We start from the raw sequence: 18,820 nt of genomic DNA, 5'->3' as shown, positions 1-18,820 counted from the left end.
TTTTTGTTTGTTTCATAAATAATCATTTTTCAAAAAATAAACAAAAGGACAAATGTTTAATCACTGAACAGAATTTAATACTGTTGATATTTCAGTATCTAAAAATTGTCCAGTTTTTTCTAGGCATACTGATACTTTTAAAACGTTTTTATACCAAAAATTAAGTCATCCTCCACCCATTACTTTGTAATAACCAGCATATTTCATAACTTGTTTATTTTCCCATGTCATTAAATAATTACATCAATTTGCTATTTTAAAAAATATAGTAGAGAACAGAAATGAGAAATGAAAAGAACAAGAAAAATAAAAACAAAAAGATAATGTGGTTAGAAAAGTGAAAGAAGTAAAAAAAAGTTGCAGAGTTACCATATGGCCCAGAAATTTCACTCCTAGCTGCCTACCCAAGAGATATGAAATCATGAAGATAAAAATTAGTGAGAGTTGCTCTTACTCAAGCTTCCGATAGACCTTGCTACCCATCATAACCTGTCGACTCCCAACCAGGACTATTCCAGCTAATCCTAAAGAACACCTATGGCAATATATAAGATTCCACAAGGGTTCCAGGCACTAGGGTAACTTTCCAGAAACCAACAACCTCCAGATAGGTCCCTGATCCAGGTAAGTCCTGAAACCTAGAAGACCCAGCCTCTCTAGAACATCAGATAGTTCCATCTCCCTACCCTATATTAGTGACAGACCCTTCCAGTAGCAAAAATTTAGAATTGCCATAGCCCAACAACCCCAAAGAGAGGTCTGGAAAAATCAAAGGTGATGGTGGAATTGATAGAAGACAGGACTTAACAAATGAATATGAATGCTGAATCATTACATTGATATCTCTTTTAGTCTCCAGTATTTTAGAGCAGGTAGAAGTAAAAACCTAAAACTGTGAAATCATAACCCATGTCAAAGTCTGAAATATGTTCTACAACTAATTGTGGTGCTGTGCTTTGAAATTTATAGCTTTTTTGTATATATGTTATTGTTCACAAAAAAAAGGAGGAAAAAAAAGTAGATCGTGATGATAAAAAGGTATTTAAGCTCTCTAGCCTGCTATATTCTGGAACAGCTAGAAGGAAAAATATGAGAGGATTGCATGGTAGCCCATGACAAACTCTGGGATCTAACCTGTAACCACTGTTTAAAGAGTACTTTGGAAACTAGTGCCTTCTTATTTCTTTGCATTGTATATATGTTATACTATATAATAAAAATGTTAAGAAAAAAAAAAAGAAAACCAGAATAAGGACTATAGTACTCCTATGTAGAAAAAAAATTAGTGAGAGATCTGTTTTACTGTAATAGAATTTACTTGCATATGTCATTATGGTTATAATGGAGCATGCCTTTAAGTCTTAGCAGATGTGTATTAAACATTTAGGGATGAAATGTTATGATATCAGCAAAACTTTCCAAAGGTTAAGATGGGGGGAAAAGCATATATGGGGGAATAGGTAGATAAAAGTTAAATCAAGTATGACAAAATGCTAGTTATTAAATCTGTGATTTAACACAGAAGCAAGTATTGAGATATGTTCAAAATTTTTATAACAAAGAAATTTGGGAAGCCACTCATATTAAAGCTAGAGCAGATATGAATCTATCAGGAAAAAAGGAGGAAAACTCCAGAAATTTACCAGAACACATATAATGGTATTTCAAGTAATGGGGTAAAGAATGTTTAATTTCATTGCAAAGACTTAATTGGCCATGTATGAGGAAGAAAATAATAAATGGATATAATGCCACCTTATAGTAAAAATAAAATCCAGATGTACTGAACAAACCAAAGGTAAAGAAATAATATCTGAGAATAAATGAGACCATTTTTATAACCTTGTAACTGGATAGTATGCCTTATTCAAGACAGAAAATTTGGAAGTCAAAAGGAAAGGGCAGATATTTCATTGACTAGAACAAAGAATTTTAAATTTTGATGTAAAAATGCCATGAGCCGAGCCAAAAGACAAAGGAGTGATGATATATTTGTAACATTAAACAAAGGAATAAATGCCTTTATCTTAAAAATTTCAACAAACTGATGAGAAGACAAATAATCCAATAGAAATTGGGAAATAATAGGAATATGCATGTCGCAAAAGAGGATATGCTACTATTAATCATTTAAATATTCTGAACCTCACCTAGAATATAAGCACCACACATACAAGGTCTTTGTTGTTATTCACTGATAATTCCCCAGAGATTATAAAAGCAGCAGCACGCTAAAAACCTTAGATAAATATTTACGAGCTGGTTGGCCCCCTGGCTTGGTGATCGGATAGGAAGATGAAAAAATACAAATAAGAAGAAAGACATTGACAGGCAAGTAGTTTATTAAATCATGGTACATTCATAATTTGAAATACTGATAGCTGTTAAAAAGAATAAGATAGTTCTTATTCTTCATGTTGAAGGATGTTCTATGAAAATAAGTAAGTGGAAAAGTAATGTGTTTACTAGTATTTTTAACAGCATGAGCCCATTTTTTAATGTAAGCAAAAATAAACATAATGTGTATACCTACATGGAGTAAGATAAAGAAGGATACCTATCAACTTAATACTGGTCACCCCAAGAGAATAATAAATAGAAGATAAAGGTCTATCTCTGTATAATAATGTGCATGATTGTTATCATTTTTTAATCCTTTTATGCATTTCAATTCTTTTCATTAGTAAGAAACATAAATCTGTTCTAAAAAAGAGGAAAAATTACACATTAACATAAACAAGTAGTTTAAATTCACAACATGCCCATCATAGAAACAGAGTTTCTTACCAAGTCAACTAGATCAGAATGTATGTGACAAATATAAGCCTAGAATTGTAGTTATTACAAACTTTCAGTTCATATGGATCAGGTATAATAAACCTAATGGATAATTCCCTATATGAGATCTACATTAATGATATTTCACTCTTTTCTGAGGCAAACTTTGAATGAATTTCCATAACCACATGAGAGAACTTACAATTTTCTAACATCTACATTTCAGTCAAAAAGCGTACGCAAATGAGGTATAGAAGGACCAAAATGCTAACAATAATTAACACTGGTTGGTAGAATAATAAGCATGGACAGGTATTGTAATTGTCTCTGTAAATTTAAAACCTCAAATCAAGCCTACTAAATGGTCCCATCTGTGCCCAACACAGACCTTGAATAAAGCAGTCTCTATATATAGCTGTAGATAAGAACAGTAACTTACCTACCAAGAGATTAGGTCTTCAGTTTGCCTATTCAATTTCAATAAAAAGTTTGTTTTTTATATAAGTTTCTCCCTTCAACATTCTGAATGCCTTGAAAAACAAATCTTGCACAGTGAAACATCACTTTTTTTACACAGAAAGTAAGACAAAACTGAAGTCAAAGAAAACTGCAGTAAAACACATATATTCTGATACACATTAAACAACTAGCCAACTTAATCCATTTTATAATAATTTATCTGTTATTTACTCAAACCATATTTACCCTCCAATGAAAATTAAGACAGATAAAGGACACTTATGATGGATAAGAATGACGTCGGATTCACAGTAATTTAAAACAAAATGGAGAATGGCTAATCTCTAAACTCTAAATGTCAATAATAATCTTTTACTATATGGAATAAAACTAGGAAATATGTACAATCAGCATAATTACCTACAAATAATAGGAAGTTCTTGACAGTGGTCCAAGTACTGGGTTCTCGTTTCATCTCTGCTAGTTACTGACCTTGGGCACATCATTCAATTCTCAAGAGACTTAGGCTCTTCGTCACAATATGAGTCAAATCATCTTTAATACCCCCTTCATAGCTAAAAATCTGCTGGATTTAGTATCTTTCCATATCAATAGGGAAAGAAGAGTGGTAGGAAACAAAACCAAAACACAAACAGAAAATTTATTTGATTTTATATAAAGTTCAAAAATAAGAAATTGAGATCTGCTAGTTACAATGTAATTACACTGTAATTGGGATTCCAGGATTAAACAACAATTCTTGAGATTTGTTATTAAATATACAGCAATTCTCAGGCTCTTTGTTTAAAAGGAAAAACTTTGCTGTGTGCATGATGGGAAACAAACAGAACTAATTAGCAGTATTTATGGAAAAGTGGTAATTTGGACATTCTTAATAAAATCTCAGGTCAGGTAAAAACAAAGTAAAACAAAAATAAAATATTCTAAAGATGAGTACTACTGAATTTGAAAAGTCAGTAAATAATTATGAGAACTGAATAATCTAATAGAATGAGTAAGTAAGAAAGAGAGAACAGAACTTCAGAGAATCGAGGATTTGAACAATGACGTGACTCATTGATTACGCACAAGTCTCAGTGACAAATCACCAACCTCAAAATTTGACACTAACACTGAACAGTGTCAATGATATGATCATCTCATTAGACCCTTATTTTTAAAAAGAATAACATGAAAACACAGCCAACAGAAAGGGAGAAAATATTTTAAAGTCATATAACTGATAAAGATTTAATATAAAGAACTCCTACAACTCAACAACAACAAAAATCCAATTTAAAAATGTGCAAAGGACTCAAATAGACATTTCTCCAAACAAGACATATAAACATTCAAAAAGCATTTGAACAGATGCTCAATATCATTAACCATTAGGAAAATGCAGATCAAAACCGCAAAGAGATACTACTTCACACCCACTAGAATGGCTATTATTTTTAAAATGGAAAATAACAAGTGCTGACAAGGATGGAGAAAAATAGAAATTCTCATACATTATTGGTAGAAGCGTAAAAAGTTCAGTTGCTGTGGAAAACTGGCAAATTCTCAAAAAGTTAAAGAACTACCATTTGATCTAGCAATTTTACTTCCACGTAAATAACCTAACGAACTGAAAGCAGGAACCTGAACAGATATTTGCATACCAATATTACAGCAACATTATTAACAATAGCCAAAAGACAGAAATAACCCAAATGGCCATCAGTTGATAAATTAATAAACAAAATGTGGTAGATAACTTATTATTTAGCCTTAAAAAGGAATGAAGTTAAAAAAAGGAATGAATGATACATACTACTACATAGAATAATCTTGAAAACATCATGTTGAGTGAAATAAGTCAGACACATAGGGACAGACATTCGATAATTTCACCTCCTGAAATAGCTAGCATATGCAAATTCACAGAGAAAGAAAAGAGAGTACAATTTGGAGGGTGGGAGTTAATGCAAAATGGGTCCAGGATTTTTGTTTGTAGTGTTCAGAAAGTTTGGTAATGGATGGCATGAGGGTAGCACAACACTGAATGTGATTAATCCCACTGAACTGCATGCTTGGGAGTGGTTAAGATATGAAAGTATGTGTCATATATATACATTTCCACAATTTTAAAAATTAAGAGAGAATAGGGATAACTCAGAAAATAAATTTTTATTTATTTTGTTTATATTTCTTTTTTCTCTATCTGTTCAGAAAATAAATTTTAACAAGTCAATTTCAAGAAGAAAATATTCTAAAACATTTCTATTTATAATGAAAAAAGTACAGGTTTGTTTATTTGCAAATAGTCTATAGCAGGGACTCATACTAGTTGAGCTTTAAAACATTTGATTTATGGGTACAGAAAAGTATTGATCGTTAACTACAGGTTATAGTCTTAGAGCTATAGGATCTAAACGAATCCTTATTTATCCAGCTAGATTAGTGTGGGTGGTAGCATAACAAAGTACTTTTTGTGCTTTGCCCACTCATTAGAGGTATGGCTCTGGGCAAGTTACATAACTTCTCCTAAATCTAGTTTGCTCATAAGTAAAAGCAGGATAACAAAAAAGTACCTAAAAAAGATTTTCAGACATAAATGAAAGAATATATGTAAAAATATTCAATGACGTAAAAAACATTGTTACCTTAAGTATACAGTGGTATACATATTTTAAAAAATCAAGACCTTCAGCAATAACATTCCAAACCATTTAGCCAAAAGAACAGAAAATTTGTTTACCTAAATATCTATTATGAAGTTACAAATGCTATTTAGAAAATAGACTATTTAAGGGAATCCACTTTATCCCTATTCTGATTAGTAAAGCACAAATGTAACACTTTTGACACTCTCATAATATGGTTTTTTAACCACCATTACATTGTTATCAAGCTATCCATAATCTTTATTTCATTTCTCCGTGGTTTAAAGGCCACACAATCACAATATGAGTAGAAGATCTTGGCATGCAGAAGCCAAAGAACAAAGGAAAAGTAACACAATATAACGATTAATCAGGGGTCTTATAAGCCTTAATTAACTGGCTATGACACTGCTAAAATAGAACACATCTCTTTATTCTTGATATCTATCTCTGAAAGAAGTATATTAAAGTTCAAAACTTCAAAAGTAGAGCCATTTTTTTATTTCAAAGAAGCTCACTACAGATGCTTTTTCTCACCTGAAGAGATTTGTCAAACCCACTGGGTTGTGATTGGTTTATACCATCTACCATATTTCTTTAAATAGGAGCTAATCATATCTGTCTGTTTATTGTATGCCTTGGTGTGACCAATATAAATACTAAGAATGAATCACCATCATTCAATTAAATTATTAATTGAATAATTTTCAATAAGAAAGACAATAAAACAATAAGAAAACAATCAATAGTAAGGAAAAAGAGATACAAAACTAATCAGTAATGCCAATTTTGTCCTCCCAAGAAAATAGTTTATATAACTATAACTGGAAAAGCAATTATAAAATAAAGAAGAAACTACATCATAATTTATCAGTGGTTATGTCTATATGTATTGGTAGTACAGGTGATGTGTGTTCTGAATTTTAATCCAAGAGGAGATACTAATCAGAAGCTGAATAACAATCTATTAGGAATATTATAAAAGGGATTTTACTTACATAGTCAATACAACTTTATGACTCCCAAGAACCCTTCCAACTCAAAGAATCTACAACTTTAAAAACTTACTACAATTAATTTATAAATCAACAGATTTTGCTTAGACAAAAAAAATCTAAGGTTAAACTTTCAAAGAAGGACGGTAGCCAAGAAAGGCATTATTTTCAGAAGCTATATCAATACCTTCTAGCTAGCAGCTCTTTGATAGAAAAAAGGGCATGAATGTAAATGAGCCAAGGCAAAGGAAAGAAAAAAGAATGACTGTGCAATTGCCACTCCCCCCCCAAAAAAATAGAGGGAGAGAAGATAAAAATCTATACAAGTGATTAATGATAACGATGATAAAATTTATCATTTTCATACACAATAACCATTAAAAAGAAATTAAGGCATTTTCTCATTTTTACAAAAGAATATCTGATTATATCAATTCGATTAACAACAGAATTAAGTGACCTTTGGTGGGTAAACTACAATCCTAATTTTCATCTAAGACAGTAAAATATGAAAAATAGAGCTAATCATAAACGGATGGCCCAGATTCATAAAAATGTTAAATATTATCACATGTATTTCAAGTATGAATCCACTTCAAGTCAAATAAGACTTCTGGAAATCATTATAGTAAAATCACAGGTTAAAATTTGTAACCCACTACTAGGTATATACCCAAAAGAATTGAAAGCAGAGACTCAAACAGATGTTTGCACACCTATGTTCACAGTGGCATTATTCACAATTCCCAAAAGATGGAAGCAATCCAAATGTCCATCAACAGAAAAATGGGAAAACAAAATGTGGCATATACATACAATGGGATATTATTCAGCTGTAAGAAGGAATGAAGTCCTGATACATGCACAACATGGATAAACCATGAACACAACATGTTGAGTGAAATAAAACGGACACAAAGGGTAGTATCATATGAGTTTGCTAATTTTGAAAAAAAATAGAATAAGCAAACCTGTGGAGTCAGAATCTAGAATACAGGTTCACCAGGGTCTGGGGTAGGGGTGGGGACTGGGAAGTTAAAGAGTAAAATGTACAGGGTTCCTATTTGGAATGATGGAGATGTATTGATAATGGATGGTGGTGATGGCTGCACAACATCATGAATGCAATTAACAGCACTGAAATATATACCTGAATGTGATTAAAGGAGGAAATGTTAGATTGCATGTATGGTAACAGTAAAATTTTTTTTAAAAATCCATGGAACTACACTATACAGTGAACCCTAAGTTAAACTATGGACTTTAACTAATAATATAATTTTTAAATTATATTGCTATCATCAATTGTAACACATGTTCCACACCCAATGTTGGTGGTGGGGTGGTATGATAATGCACAGACTGCATGATTTATGAATTATGCATGGTTGTTCTATAAACTCATAATTTCTTAAAGAAAAAAATTGTAACCCCAAGTCAAGAAAAAATAAATACTCCCCTTATAATGACTAAAGGCAGTCATTTGTTTCAAAAAGAAGAAACCTAAGATATCTACACTTTCTACAAGAGGTAAGTAAGAATGCTTAATAGAAAATATCATGTGATAAGATAAAATAACTAACATTTGGATGACAACATATTCTTATAATTGCAAAACAGAAAGAAAATAAAGTTCTAAACTGGTACTCAATATATCAAAAGAAATCAATAAGACATTTTCATTTTACACTATTTTTTAATAAATATATTTATAAATGTATCATATTCATCTTGCTAGTTATATGACACATAAGAGAGTTAAAATGAAATACTTATGACAGTTTTCCCTGTATTTAGAATATGATATGATTTGGAAAAAAATTGGGGTTGTATAGAAAGATTAAGGGAACACAGCTCCTTACAGAACCTGGTCAAAAAATATAGTTTCTTTTCTTTCCTTTTTGTTTTTAATAAAAGGACTACAGACCAAAAGAGGGAAAAAACGATTTCCCCACCAATTATTGTAAACAAGGAAAAATCTGTTCTCACAAATTATCATAACTAAAACACAGATATATTTTTAAAAGAAAGAAAAATGAAGAAAGTGAGAGACTATTATCCTTTTACCATTAAGTATTTACCTTTATTCATATACAATTCATTCTATCAAAGAGAACCAGCAGAAATTAACATCTAAAATGCACTCATGGCTTTCGAATTAGTAAATGAAAAAAACACCCCCAAAACATTTTTGAACAAAAACAATATGCTGAAAGTTCTAATGCCATGAAAGAATATAAGCTATGTGTTGTATAACTGCACAAAACTTGTTTTTTCCCTATTTATTATTATCTAATCCAGAAACAGGTTTTGAGGCAATTTTACTTGACCACCACCCTTTTTCCTATTGTGGGAAATGAGTCAACATCTTCACTATATTTTCAGGGTTGGAGTATTTAAGACTCAATACATAGATGGATATGCAAAAGCATTACATAATTCAAATATCTGTAATAGCTACAGCACCTGAAAATTAATATCCAAATCTGAAAAACCTGCTCTCCTTTAAAAAACAAATGCTGCCTTAAGTCTCTTCCTTTAAAAATGGCCCCTGAAAAATAAACACTCTGAAAAAACAGTAATTCACATACGTTCTGATGGAAAATAGCCATATTCAATATTTTAAACATTTTCCAAAAAAAGTAGAACAGTCTTCTGTGTTACAATACTTTCCAGATCTGCAACCTTGCTGCAATCATGAATAAACATATTTCTCTGAAGTTCTAAGGATACATGGTCATATCAAGGACATGGGGCATGCACATCAGATTTGAAATAGATTTACATTACCTCCGATCTTAGGGCCACCTGCTGAACCAGGCTTCCTTGCACTGTTGACAGGATTTCCGGATGTTTTAGGTGCAGGAACCTTGAAGGCTGAAGTAGCTGATGACGGCCTGTTTCCATCCACTGATTCTTCATCATCAAAGCTTTTATCTGCACAAAGCATTAGAAAAAAGGTATTTGAGAGAACTAAGCTTTATTCCATTTTTCTGTAAGGCTCAATAATCAAATAAAGCTATGTATAAAATCATTACTTTGGTAAGATAACACCAAAAAAAAACCTCCTTTGAATAGGCATTTACATATTAGTCAATACTTTACAAAATGACCCTGTGTAATTTTAAATTAGAACACAAAATTATCTTATTTCCTACCTATATATACTAACTCAAAACATAAAACCAGACATCTTAACTCTAAGCATAGTAAAAAGCATTTAAAATTTTTTTGCTACTCATGCAAGCATTTTCTGCCAGCTCCTCCCATAGTGCATCTTCCAGCACGCCTTGCCTTATTCCTTACACCCATATTTTGTAACTTACAATCACAGATCCGTTTGCAAATCAGTCGCCTCATTCCTCTGAGAGCTCTTAATTTCCCACACCCTAGGATGCTCCCAATAGTTCACATGGCAAACACAGTAGATTCAATACTAATCAAAGATTCTATCAAAAACAGACAGAAACAACCACAGAATCACCACTGAGGTTTGTGCCGGCATCTTTCTTTCTCTTCCCTGCCCAAGGTGCTGCAACAGCCAATCAGCTACAAGGTGACATCATCTTATGGCAGTTACTGCCATATGAAAGGTAAAAATTCTCCATGCATCTAAAAATTTCTCCATGCAGCTACAATTCTTTATTCTATAGCACAACTTTAAAGGCATACAATACCATATGCTCATAAGCCTAAATTCGTTTTCTCTTATTTTATTGATATGAAAATTTATACAAATAGAAAATAAGGTTTTATATAATGTTCTGCAGGGGTGCTTATTATTGCATCAGTAAAGCATGGAATATCACAGTACTCATTACTGTACATAATTAACTCTGTAATCTTACAATCTGCTGTTTATTTAGTCAAAGGAAATGAAACTGAACAAATATGTTCTCATAAATATTCTATAAAGCTCTTTTTAGTATATTTAAAACCGACCACACTAATAGCCACTCAGATAGAAATAAAATGACAAAAAATTGTTTTAAATCTCAAGACGTATACATTTTACTCTTCTCTTACGATAACATGATTTTCTCTAGGACCCTGCACAAACCAATTATGACAAACAAGATGGGCGAGGCAGAGAAGCAGCTTTACCAGTCTTCAGATCAATATGCCAGAATCTCTTCATTTCAGTCTGCTTCCTTTACCTATGCAAATTTCTAACCGCCTAGAATGAAACTGTCCCTCCAAAGGGATGATTTGAATCCAAGTATTAAATATATTTTAAAGAAAATAATACAAATTTTCAAGATTTTTAAAAATTTATTGGAGGGAAAAAAGAATCGAAGACACCTTAATAATAAAGCCACATTCCATTTCAGAAGCATTTTTCTTAAATAGAACAACTCATAGGAAAAACTATCTTCTAGTTAAAATTTTTGTTTGTTTATTTAGCACAAAACTATTAGGGGTGCCAATTTAGATGAATTGTTGGGCTTAAAACCTATGCTTTACATGGACTTCTCTGTTAAAAACACTAATACAGATCCCAAATAAATCTTTTTACGCCACTATATTAAAAAAAAAGCTAGAAGAGAGAAAGAGTAGATAGAAAAACCTACTGAATGATAGGCATTGAAACACAGAATAGCTAGAAGTTCCCATAGGAACAGTACTGAAAGAGTAAACTTCTCTGTCATTAAAAAAAAAAAATTAACTCTTAACATTCTCTAACTGCTGGGAAATTAATTTTTAACTTTTTATCAAAATAGACCAGAGGAAAGTATAGAAATCGTAAGTGCACAGGATAATTTTCATAAAATGAACATGCCAATGTAACCAGTATCCAGATTAAGAAAAAAAAATTATCAGCATCTGTAAGCTCCCTCATGATCCCCTAGTTACTATGTCCTTCTAAAGCTAATTGGCTGAGAAGACCACAGCTGGTTTTCCCCATTTATAAATTTTACATTAAAAGAATTATACAACGTTCTTTGCTGTCTCGCTTCTTTTCAGTCAATATCATTTTCAATCAGTCATTCATTTCCATTGCTGAATAGTTTTCTAGTGTATGAATGTACCACAACTTATTAATATCCATTCTACTGTTAATGGGCATTTGGGTTGTGTCCAGTTTGGGGTTTTTATAAAATAGTTCTCCTAAGAAGTAAAGCAAATGATGTTAAAGGGTTATAAGGTTTTTAGCATTATTGAACCAACAGGAGAGGAAAATTAAAATAATAAAAAATATTCAATTAATCAGGAATAAACTAATAATAATAAAATAAATAAAAAATATTCAGAAGCAGGAAAGGAGACAGATATATACAAGTGGACAGAACAGAAAAACAATAAAATGACAAACATATAACCAAATATATCAGTAACTAAATCAAATGTATATGAATTAAACACTCCAAGTAAAAGATAAAAGACCAGAGTTTAAAAACTAGGTTACTTAAGGTTTAGAGTCTGATAGGAGACTTTTCTCACCAAAAGCTGGTACACCAAGTGACCATACCCTCCAGGTTGAAGTGAACCAGCCTATTATTTTCTAACTTTTCTCAAAAGACAGAGGCAGAGAAGTAAACCAAATGGACTGCTTCATTATTGCTTAGGCAGTACAGAAAGACTCAACCCTTCACCTTAAACTCATTGTGATTAAACTGCTTACTTCCAAGCAACAGCCAACACAAATACAAAATCTCTCTGGAGGTGGGTGGTGCATGGGTAGTCCAGTTGGAGAATTCTCACCTGCCATGCAGGAGACCCCAGTTTGATTCCCGGACCATTCACTTCCTATCCTCCCCAAAACAAACAAACAACAAATTAACAACTGGTGCTTCAATAACGGGATACTCACATGGAAAAAGAATGAAATATGAACTCCACCATACAGTACACACAAAAAAACCTCTCTGGAAAAAACGATCTATGGCTTTAAATTATTCCCACAAATAATTTTCCAAAGATAATCAGGCAAAACAGGAAACAAGACTCCATGAGCAAACAGAAAGAAACAGATGATAGAAACAGACCCGGTTCAAATCCTGGAATCACCAAATAGACTATAAAATAACCCTACTTGGTTACAGAGCAAATCTGAAATTACCTGCAGGGATCAGAGAACTATAGCAAAGTATTTTTTTAAATAACCAAACAAAACTTCTAGAAATGAAAATACAATAAATTAACTTTAAATGCAGTGAGCAGCTATAATGGCAAATTAGAGACAGTTCTAGAAATCATTAGTGAACTGAAAGATAAATCAGAAGAAATCATCTAAAATATACATAGTAGATAATCTTATTTAAACAGAAGAAAAACCAACCACCGAAAGCAAATTACAAATTATGGGTATGCTGACACTTCTGTTCTAACTCCAATGTTTTTTATAAAGACAATACTGTAAATAAATTGAACAAGATAATGATATTAACAAGTACTAAAGGATAGAAACGAATAAAATAAACAGGCCACAGTGGCTACCTATATGTCAGAAGAGGAGGAGAGAATATGGAAGAGAGAAGGAAGCAATGGAGGAGGGGAGTGAGATTGAGGAGAAGAGGAGCGGGATAGAGAAAAGAAGAGATTCAAATGGAGGAAAAGGAGGAATGAAAATGGAGGTAGAGAAGGAAATGAAAATGGAAAAAGCGAAGGAGGAAGAAATGGAAATAAAGGAAGAAAGATGGAGATGAAGGAAGAGGCTGAAATGGAGGAGAGAAAATGAAGCAGAAGAGGAGGAGATGGAAATGAAGGAGAAGGGAAAGGGGGAGAAAAAGAGAAGCCCACATAAGATAAAGGCCTTTTCTTATTATTGTCTTTATTTCTTATATTGTTTTTTATTTTAACTTTTTTAATTTTGAAATACTTTCAAAGTTACAGGACAGTTACAAAAATAATACAAACCCCATACAGAGAATTCCAATGTACTCCCATCCCCCAGCCCCAGATACCCAAATCCACGAATTTTACATTTTGCCACATTTACCTTATCATTCTATCTAAATATCATCAATAAATCTACACACTTGAGTATATGTTGAACAACTAAAGCTCACTGAATACTTAATATTGTCATGTACATTTCCTAGGAACAAGGCTATTCACTTCTGTAATCACCTTAAGTGAAGTTATCAAATTCAAGAAAATTTCCATTGATATAAAACTTATAGTCTATATTCCAATATTTTCATATGTTCTAATAATATCCTTTGGAGCCTCTTCTCTTACCTTGTTAGAGCTCATCCAGGACCACAGATTGCATTTGATTGCTGTTCTTTTTCTTTGTTTATTGTGGGAACATATAATACAACATAAACTTTCCCATCTCAACCACTTTCAAACGTACCATTATAATGAGATTACTCACATTCACAATATTGCAGTAACCTCATCACCTTCCATCACTAAGACTCTCCCATATCCCCAAACAGAAACTCTACACCCATTTATGCATTAGCACCTCATTGCCTGACCCTGCTCTCCACTCCTGACAACTTGGACTCTAATTTCCGTCTCTATGAGCTTGCCCATGCTTCTATAAATTCTTTGTACTTACCATGGAGCTTAAATTTAACATCCTAAATCTATATAAGTTTAACATCCTAAATCTATAACAATTTTGTGTGCTTTCATACCAAATTAACTTCATTAGTATACAGAACTATGTTCCTACACCTCTCCATCCTCTCACCTTTATGTAGTTTCTTGTCACTAATTACATGTTTATTATATATTATGAGTCTAAAACCACTGATTTTTCATTACATTTCATACCCTTGCATATTAGATCCTGTAGGAAGTAAAAAAATGAAGTCACAAACCAAAAATACAATAGCACTGGTATTTATATTTACACAAGGCATTATCCTCACTAGTGAACTTTATCTCTTCATGCAGCTTCAATCTATCATCTATTGTCCTTTTCTTTCAAACTGCAGAAATCTTTAACATCTGTTGCAGCGCTCCCTACAAGACTCCCTCATCTATTGTTTATCTGGGAATGTCTTCATCTCTCCCTCATTTTTGAAATAGTTTTGCCAGATACAGAATTCTTTCCTGGTTGGCAGTTTTTTTCTTTCAGCATTCTAAATATGTCATCCCACTACCATCTTGTCCCCCCTGCTTTCCAATGAGAAATTGGCTCTTAATCTTGAGGATTCCATGTACATAGTATATTGCTTCTCTCCTGTGACTCAGTTATTTCCTGATTTCCTTTAGTTCTCTGTCCATGTTTTCCTTTAGCTCTTTGAGCATATTTAGGATCATTTTTAAAAAGTCTTTATCTGGTATGTATCAGGTCTGATCCTCTTCATTGATTGTTTTTAATGCTTTAATATTTCCCAAAAATAGCCTTTTGTTCAAAGCTGGATATTCTGATAATGTGAATCACTGGAATTTAGACTCTGAGGCTTCTGTTTCTTAAGCATGCAAACAACCAGTGTTATAACAGCTTTCCTTGAATGCCAGAAGCTAACCAAGAGAAAAAGAAGGAAAAAAAGAAAACACCTTACCCAGTCTTTACAGATTGACCTTATGGAAGTGTTTTCCTTCAAGGGGTATCTATACAATGAGTTTAGAGAACAGCTCCAGGTCAAAGTATGGTGGGGGTGGGGGTGGGGTGGTCCTGTCTGATTCTTTCTGTGAAGGCATCTTCTCTTAGGCAGGTCCATGTGGCCCTAGGAATGCCCCTGTTTACAAAAAAAACAAATATCCCCTCCTCACTAGGAAAATTTTCTCACTGTCTTGGGCACTGCACAGTATGGCTAATGGCCAGCAATCATTGGCCCCAAGCAGCATTATCTGACTGGTCTCCCAAAGCACTCTACAGGAGAGCTCAAAGAGCCATATTTTACATACAGGGCTAAGTTCTAAGATACCTTTTACATGCACGGCCAAGTTCTAGCCACTACCAGACAGATTGGGACAAGCATACATGTTCCCTGTATGTGCATAAGAGCTATTTTCCTCCTCCAGAACTGGGACAAGGGATCCGCACTGGAAGCATAGGCCAGTTCTATGCTGGACCAGTTTGACTAGGGAGGGGTCAACCAGGGTGACACAAGATCCTACCACTTTTAAGTAGCCTATGGTACTTGCCCTGTTACTGCAGTCCTTTAACTGTTTTCTGGAATTCTGAGAAAGGTGTTTCTGCCAGTTCTTGCTAGTTTTTGAAAGCTTCTGGGGAGGGTATGAGCCTTACAGCACCTCACTCTATCATAATTGCAGCAGGGGCTGTGGAACTTACATTTTTAGGGGGCCATCACAGTTTTTATTGAACCTTCCACAGCAAGCACTCAGATACTACAGGCCCACAATCCATTATCTGCATGCCTGAACCTCAAATAGCCCAAAAAAACACTGGTTTTTGTTTTGTGTTGTTTTTTAAACTTATTTAGTAGCTAAATCTGAACAAATCTGAACTCTTTATATCAAAACATGGTATGTACTAACAAGAATCTACTTATCATCTTTATCCCACTCAATGTGATTTTACATTCATTTAACTGCAGAAATATTAATATGCTTGACTATAGGATGCTGTCACAGATGAGAATAGAGTAGGTACATAATATATGGGATATGACCATATTACTTTTCTAAAATGTGGCAAAATCTGAATTCCAAAACACCACAGGCCTCCAAGGTTTCAGATAAGGAATTATGACTATTACATAATCGAGCCCAACTCTTTTATCCCCCCTTTGTAGGAAAGTCATATATTTAAATGGTTCTATTGTTTATCCAGGAACATGGAGGTTTCTAGAAAAAATTATGCAGAAAGTATAGAATTCCCATGTATTTCCCCCACAAATGGCTTTTTAAAAACTTCCCACTTTACTTTCATGGGTACCAAAACCTGAAATTCTGCTTGTAAATTCATATAAATAAGATGAAAAACTGTAAAAAAAAGTAAGCCAAAATTTTACATAATGTCTCATAGAAAAATTTCACCCTGCATAAATTTTCTTCAGTCGTACCCAATTTATTGCCCCCCATATGGATTTTTCATACATAAAATACACTGCATTTTATATTAAGTAGTTTCTTACAACAAAGTTCCTATTTCCACTTGAAGCAGTATCCGTCCTTATTCTAATTAAAACAACTAACACAACAGGACTTTGGATTTTTGAGTTGTTTTACACTCTTGCATATACAATATTAATTGTGATCATATCTAACAGCTAAATCAGCAACTGAGATTAGGAAACAATAATCTCTATAAACTATGTAGCATAGATGTCTCAGAAACCTCAAACAAGTTTTAGTTGCCTGTACATCTTACTCTGTGCTTCTACACTAGGACACTCCCCTTGCCTTTCCACTGACCTCACATGCCCTCTACCTCAGTCTCTTCTGCTCATTCCTCCTCTGCCCATTAAATGTTGAATATGCTCCTTCTCTCCAGGCTGCCTCTCTAAACCGCCTCATTCATTCTCAATGGTTTAAATACCTTCTATACACCGACAACTCTCAAATGTTCGCCTCTAGCCTAGACCATCTCTGAGTTCAGACCTGTATATCCAACTGCCTAATAGACTAGATATGTCCCCCATCTCAAACACATCACTAATTTAACACAGATAATAAATATAGCATCAATAACATCTCTAAATCTGTTCTCCCTAGGTCTTTCCCCACCCCAGCAAATAACATCACCATCTACTCAACGGCTGCTGCTCAAGCTCACAATGTGGAGCCCCATCCCAAATTCTCCTTTGCAGTGCATAGACCATCTACCAATGTTCTTATTGTGTGTAACTCCAAGTTTCTATCTCAAATCTACCTATTTCTCTTTACTTCTGCCACCTCTCCTAATCTAAGACCAACTATCTGCAGTATCAGAGATGATACTTCACCTCTATCTATATTATTACAAAAACCTCAACTAGTCTTACTTCCATTCTTGACCTCCTTCCAAAACCTATCTCCCACAATGTTGAAAGTGAACCATCCTTTAAAAAAAAATTAGACCAACAGCTGCCAAGACCCTTAAGTGAGATGGGGAACGTTATAAAGGATGTATCAGGCTGATAACACCAGTATTCACTGATCAACAAAGAAAGAAAACCACACATATTTCTGATAGAAATATGCAATACCACCTATGAAAAATTTGTACCACAGACAAACACACACAAATATCAAACCTGATTCTTGTCAAGCCACTAGAACAACTTTCAATTTTCAAGAAATGCAGAAAATATAGAAACATTAAAAAGCAAACACAAATACCATGGCAATGAAATCAACAAAACTAATATGTGAGAAAAATACTACTTGACAGACAACCTATGTCTTTAACAAATAAATGTCAAGGCGAGAAAAAAGGGAGAGAATTGTTATAGACGAACAGAGCTTTAAAAAGATACATCAATTAATTACAATGGTGAACCTTGTTTGAATCGCACCCAAACTACCTGTAAAAAGATATTTACGAAACAATTGAGGAAATCTGAACACTAAATACTTGATGATGAGTAATTAAACTTTTTAGACGTAATAACAGTATACTGCAATTGTTTTTTAAAAAGAAGTTTCACTTAATTTTATACATGTATATGGGCAAATGCATGTGTAAGCATACACACATGTTCACGAAGCTGGTAGGGTTGGGGAAGGATGGGTTAGGATATGGATGGAATAAATATTGACCAGATATTGATGTGTTGAAGCTGGAGGATGGGTGGTACAATATTCTCTATTTTCGAGTGTGTTTGAAAATTTTCTTGAAAAAATTATAAAAATTTGAATCACTTTACTCCCTTGTTTAAAACCTTGCAATGGAATCCCAATAAAATATCATAAGAGCAAAGAAAATGAGGTAAGGACAGAAAGTATATAAAATTAGCACCTAAAGGGTCATAGCAAATTCTTAAAAGATGCAAATAAAAAGGATGGAAGGCCATTGCAGGATAGTACCACAGCAAAACCGCAACTTAGAATTCTCACAGGGGAACTGGAACAGCAGAGAATCACCTATGG

General features: G+C 33.3%; 1 protein-coding gene across 10 annotated transcripts in view; it reads right to left on the bottom strand.

Moving 5' to 3' along the window:
* The window catches only part of CLASP2 (cytoplasmic linker associated protein 2), a 290,913-nt gene that overhangs the window by 184,912 nt on the left and 87,181 nt on the right, over window positions 1-18,820 (bottom strand). For all 10 annotated transcript variants that reach the window (XM_077129874.1, XM_077129866.1, XM_077129868.1 and 7 more), the window contains one exon: window positions 9,671-9,817. In XM_077129874.1, the coding sequence (XP_076985989.1) occupies window positions 9,671-9,817 (147 nt within the window). The remainder of the gene's footprint in view (window positions 1-9,670; window positions 9,818-18,820) is intronic.

This window comes from Tamandua tetradactyla, chromosome 15 (assembly GCF_023851605.1).
Source record: "Tamandua tetradactyla isolate mTamTet1 chromosome 15, mTamTet1.pri, whole genome shotgun sequence".
Lineage (NCBI taxonomy): Eukaryota > Metazoa > Chordata > Mammalia > Pilosa > Myrmecophagidae > Tamandua > Tamandua tetradactyla.
The sequence above is the reverse complement of the archived record's forward strand: the minus strand, read 5'-3'. Positions and strand labels throughout refer to the sequence as shown.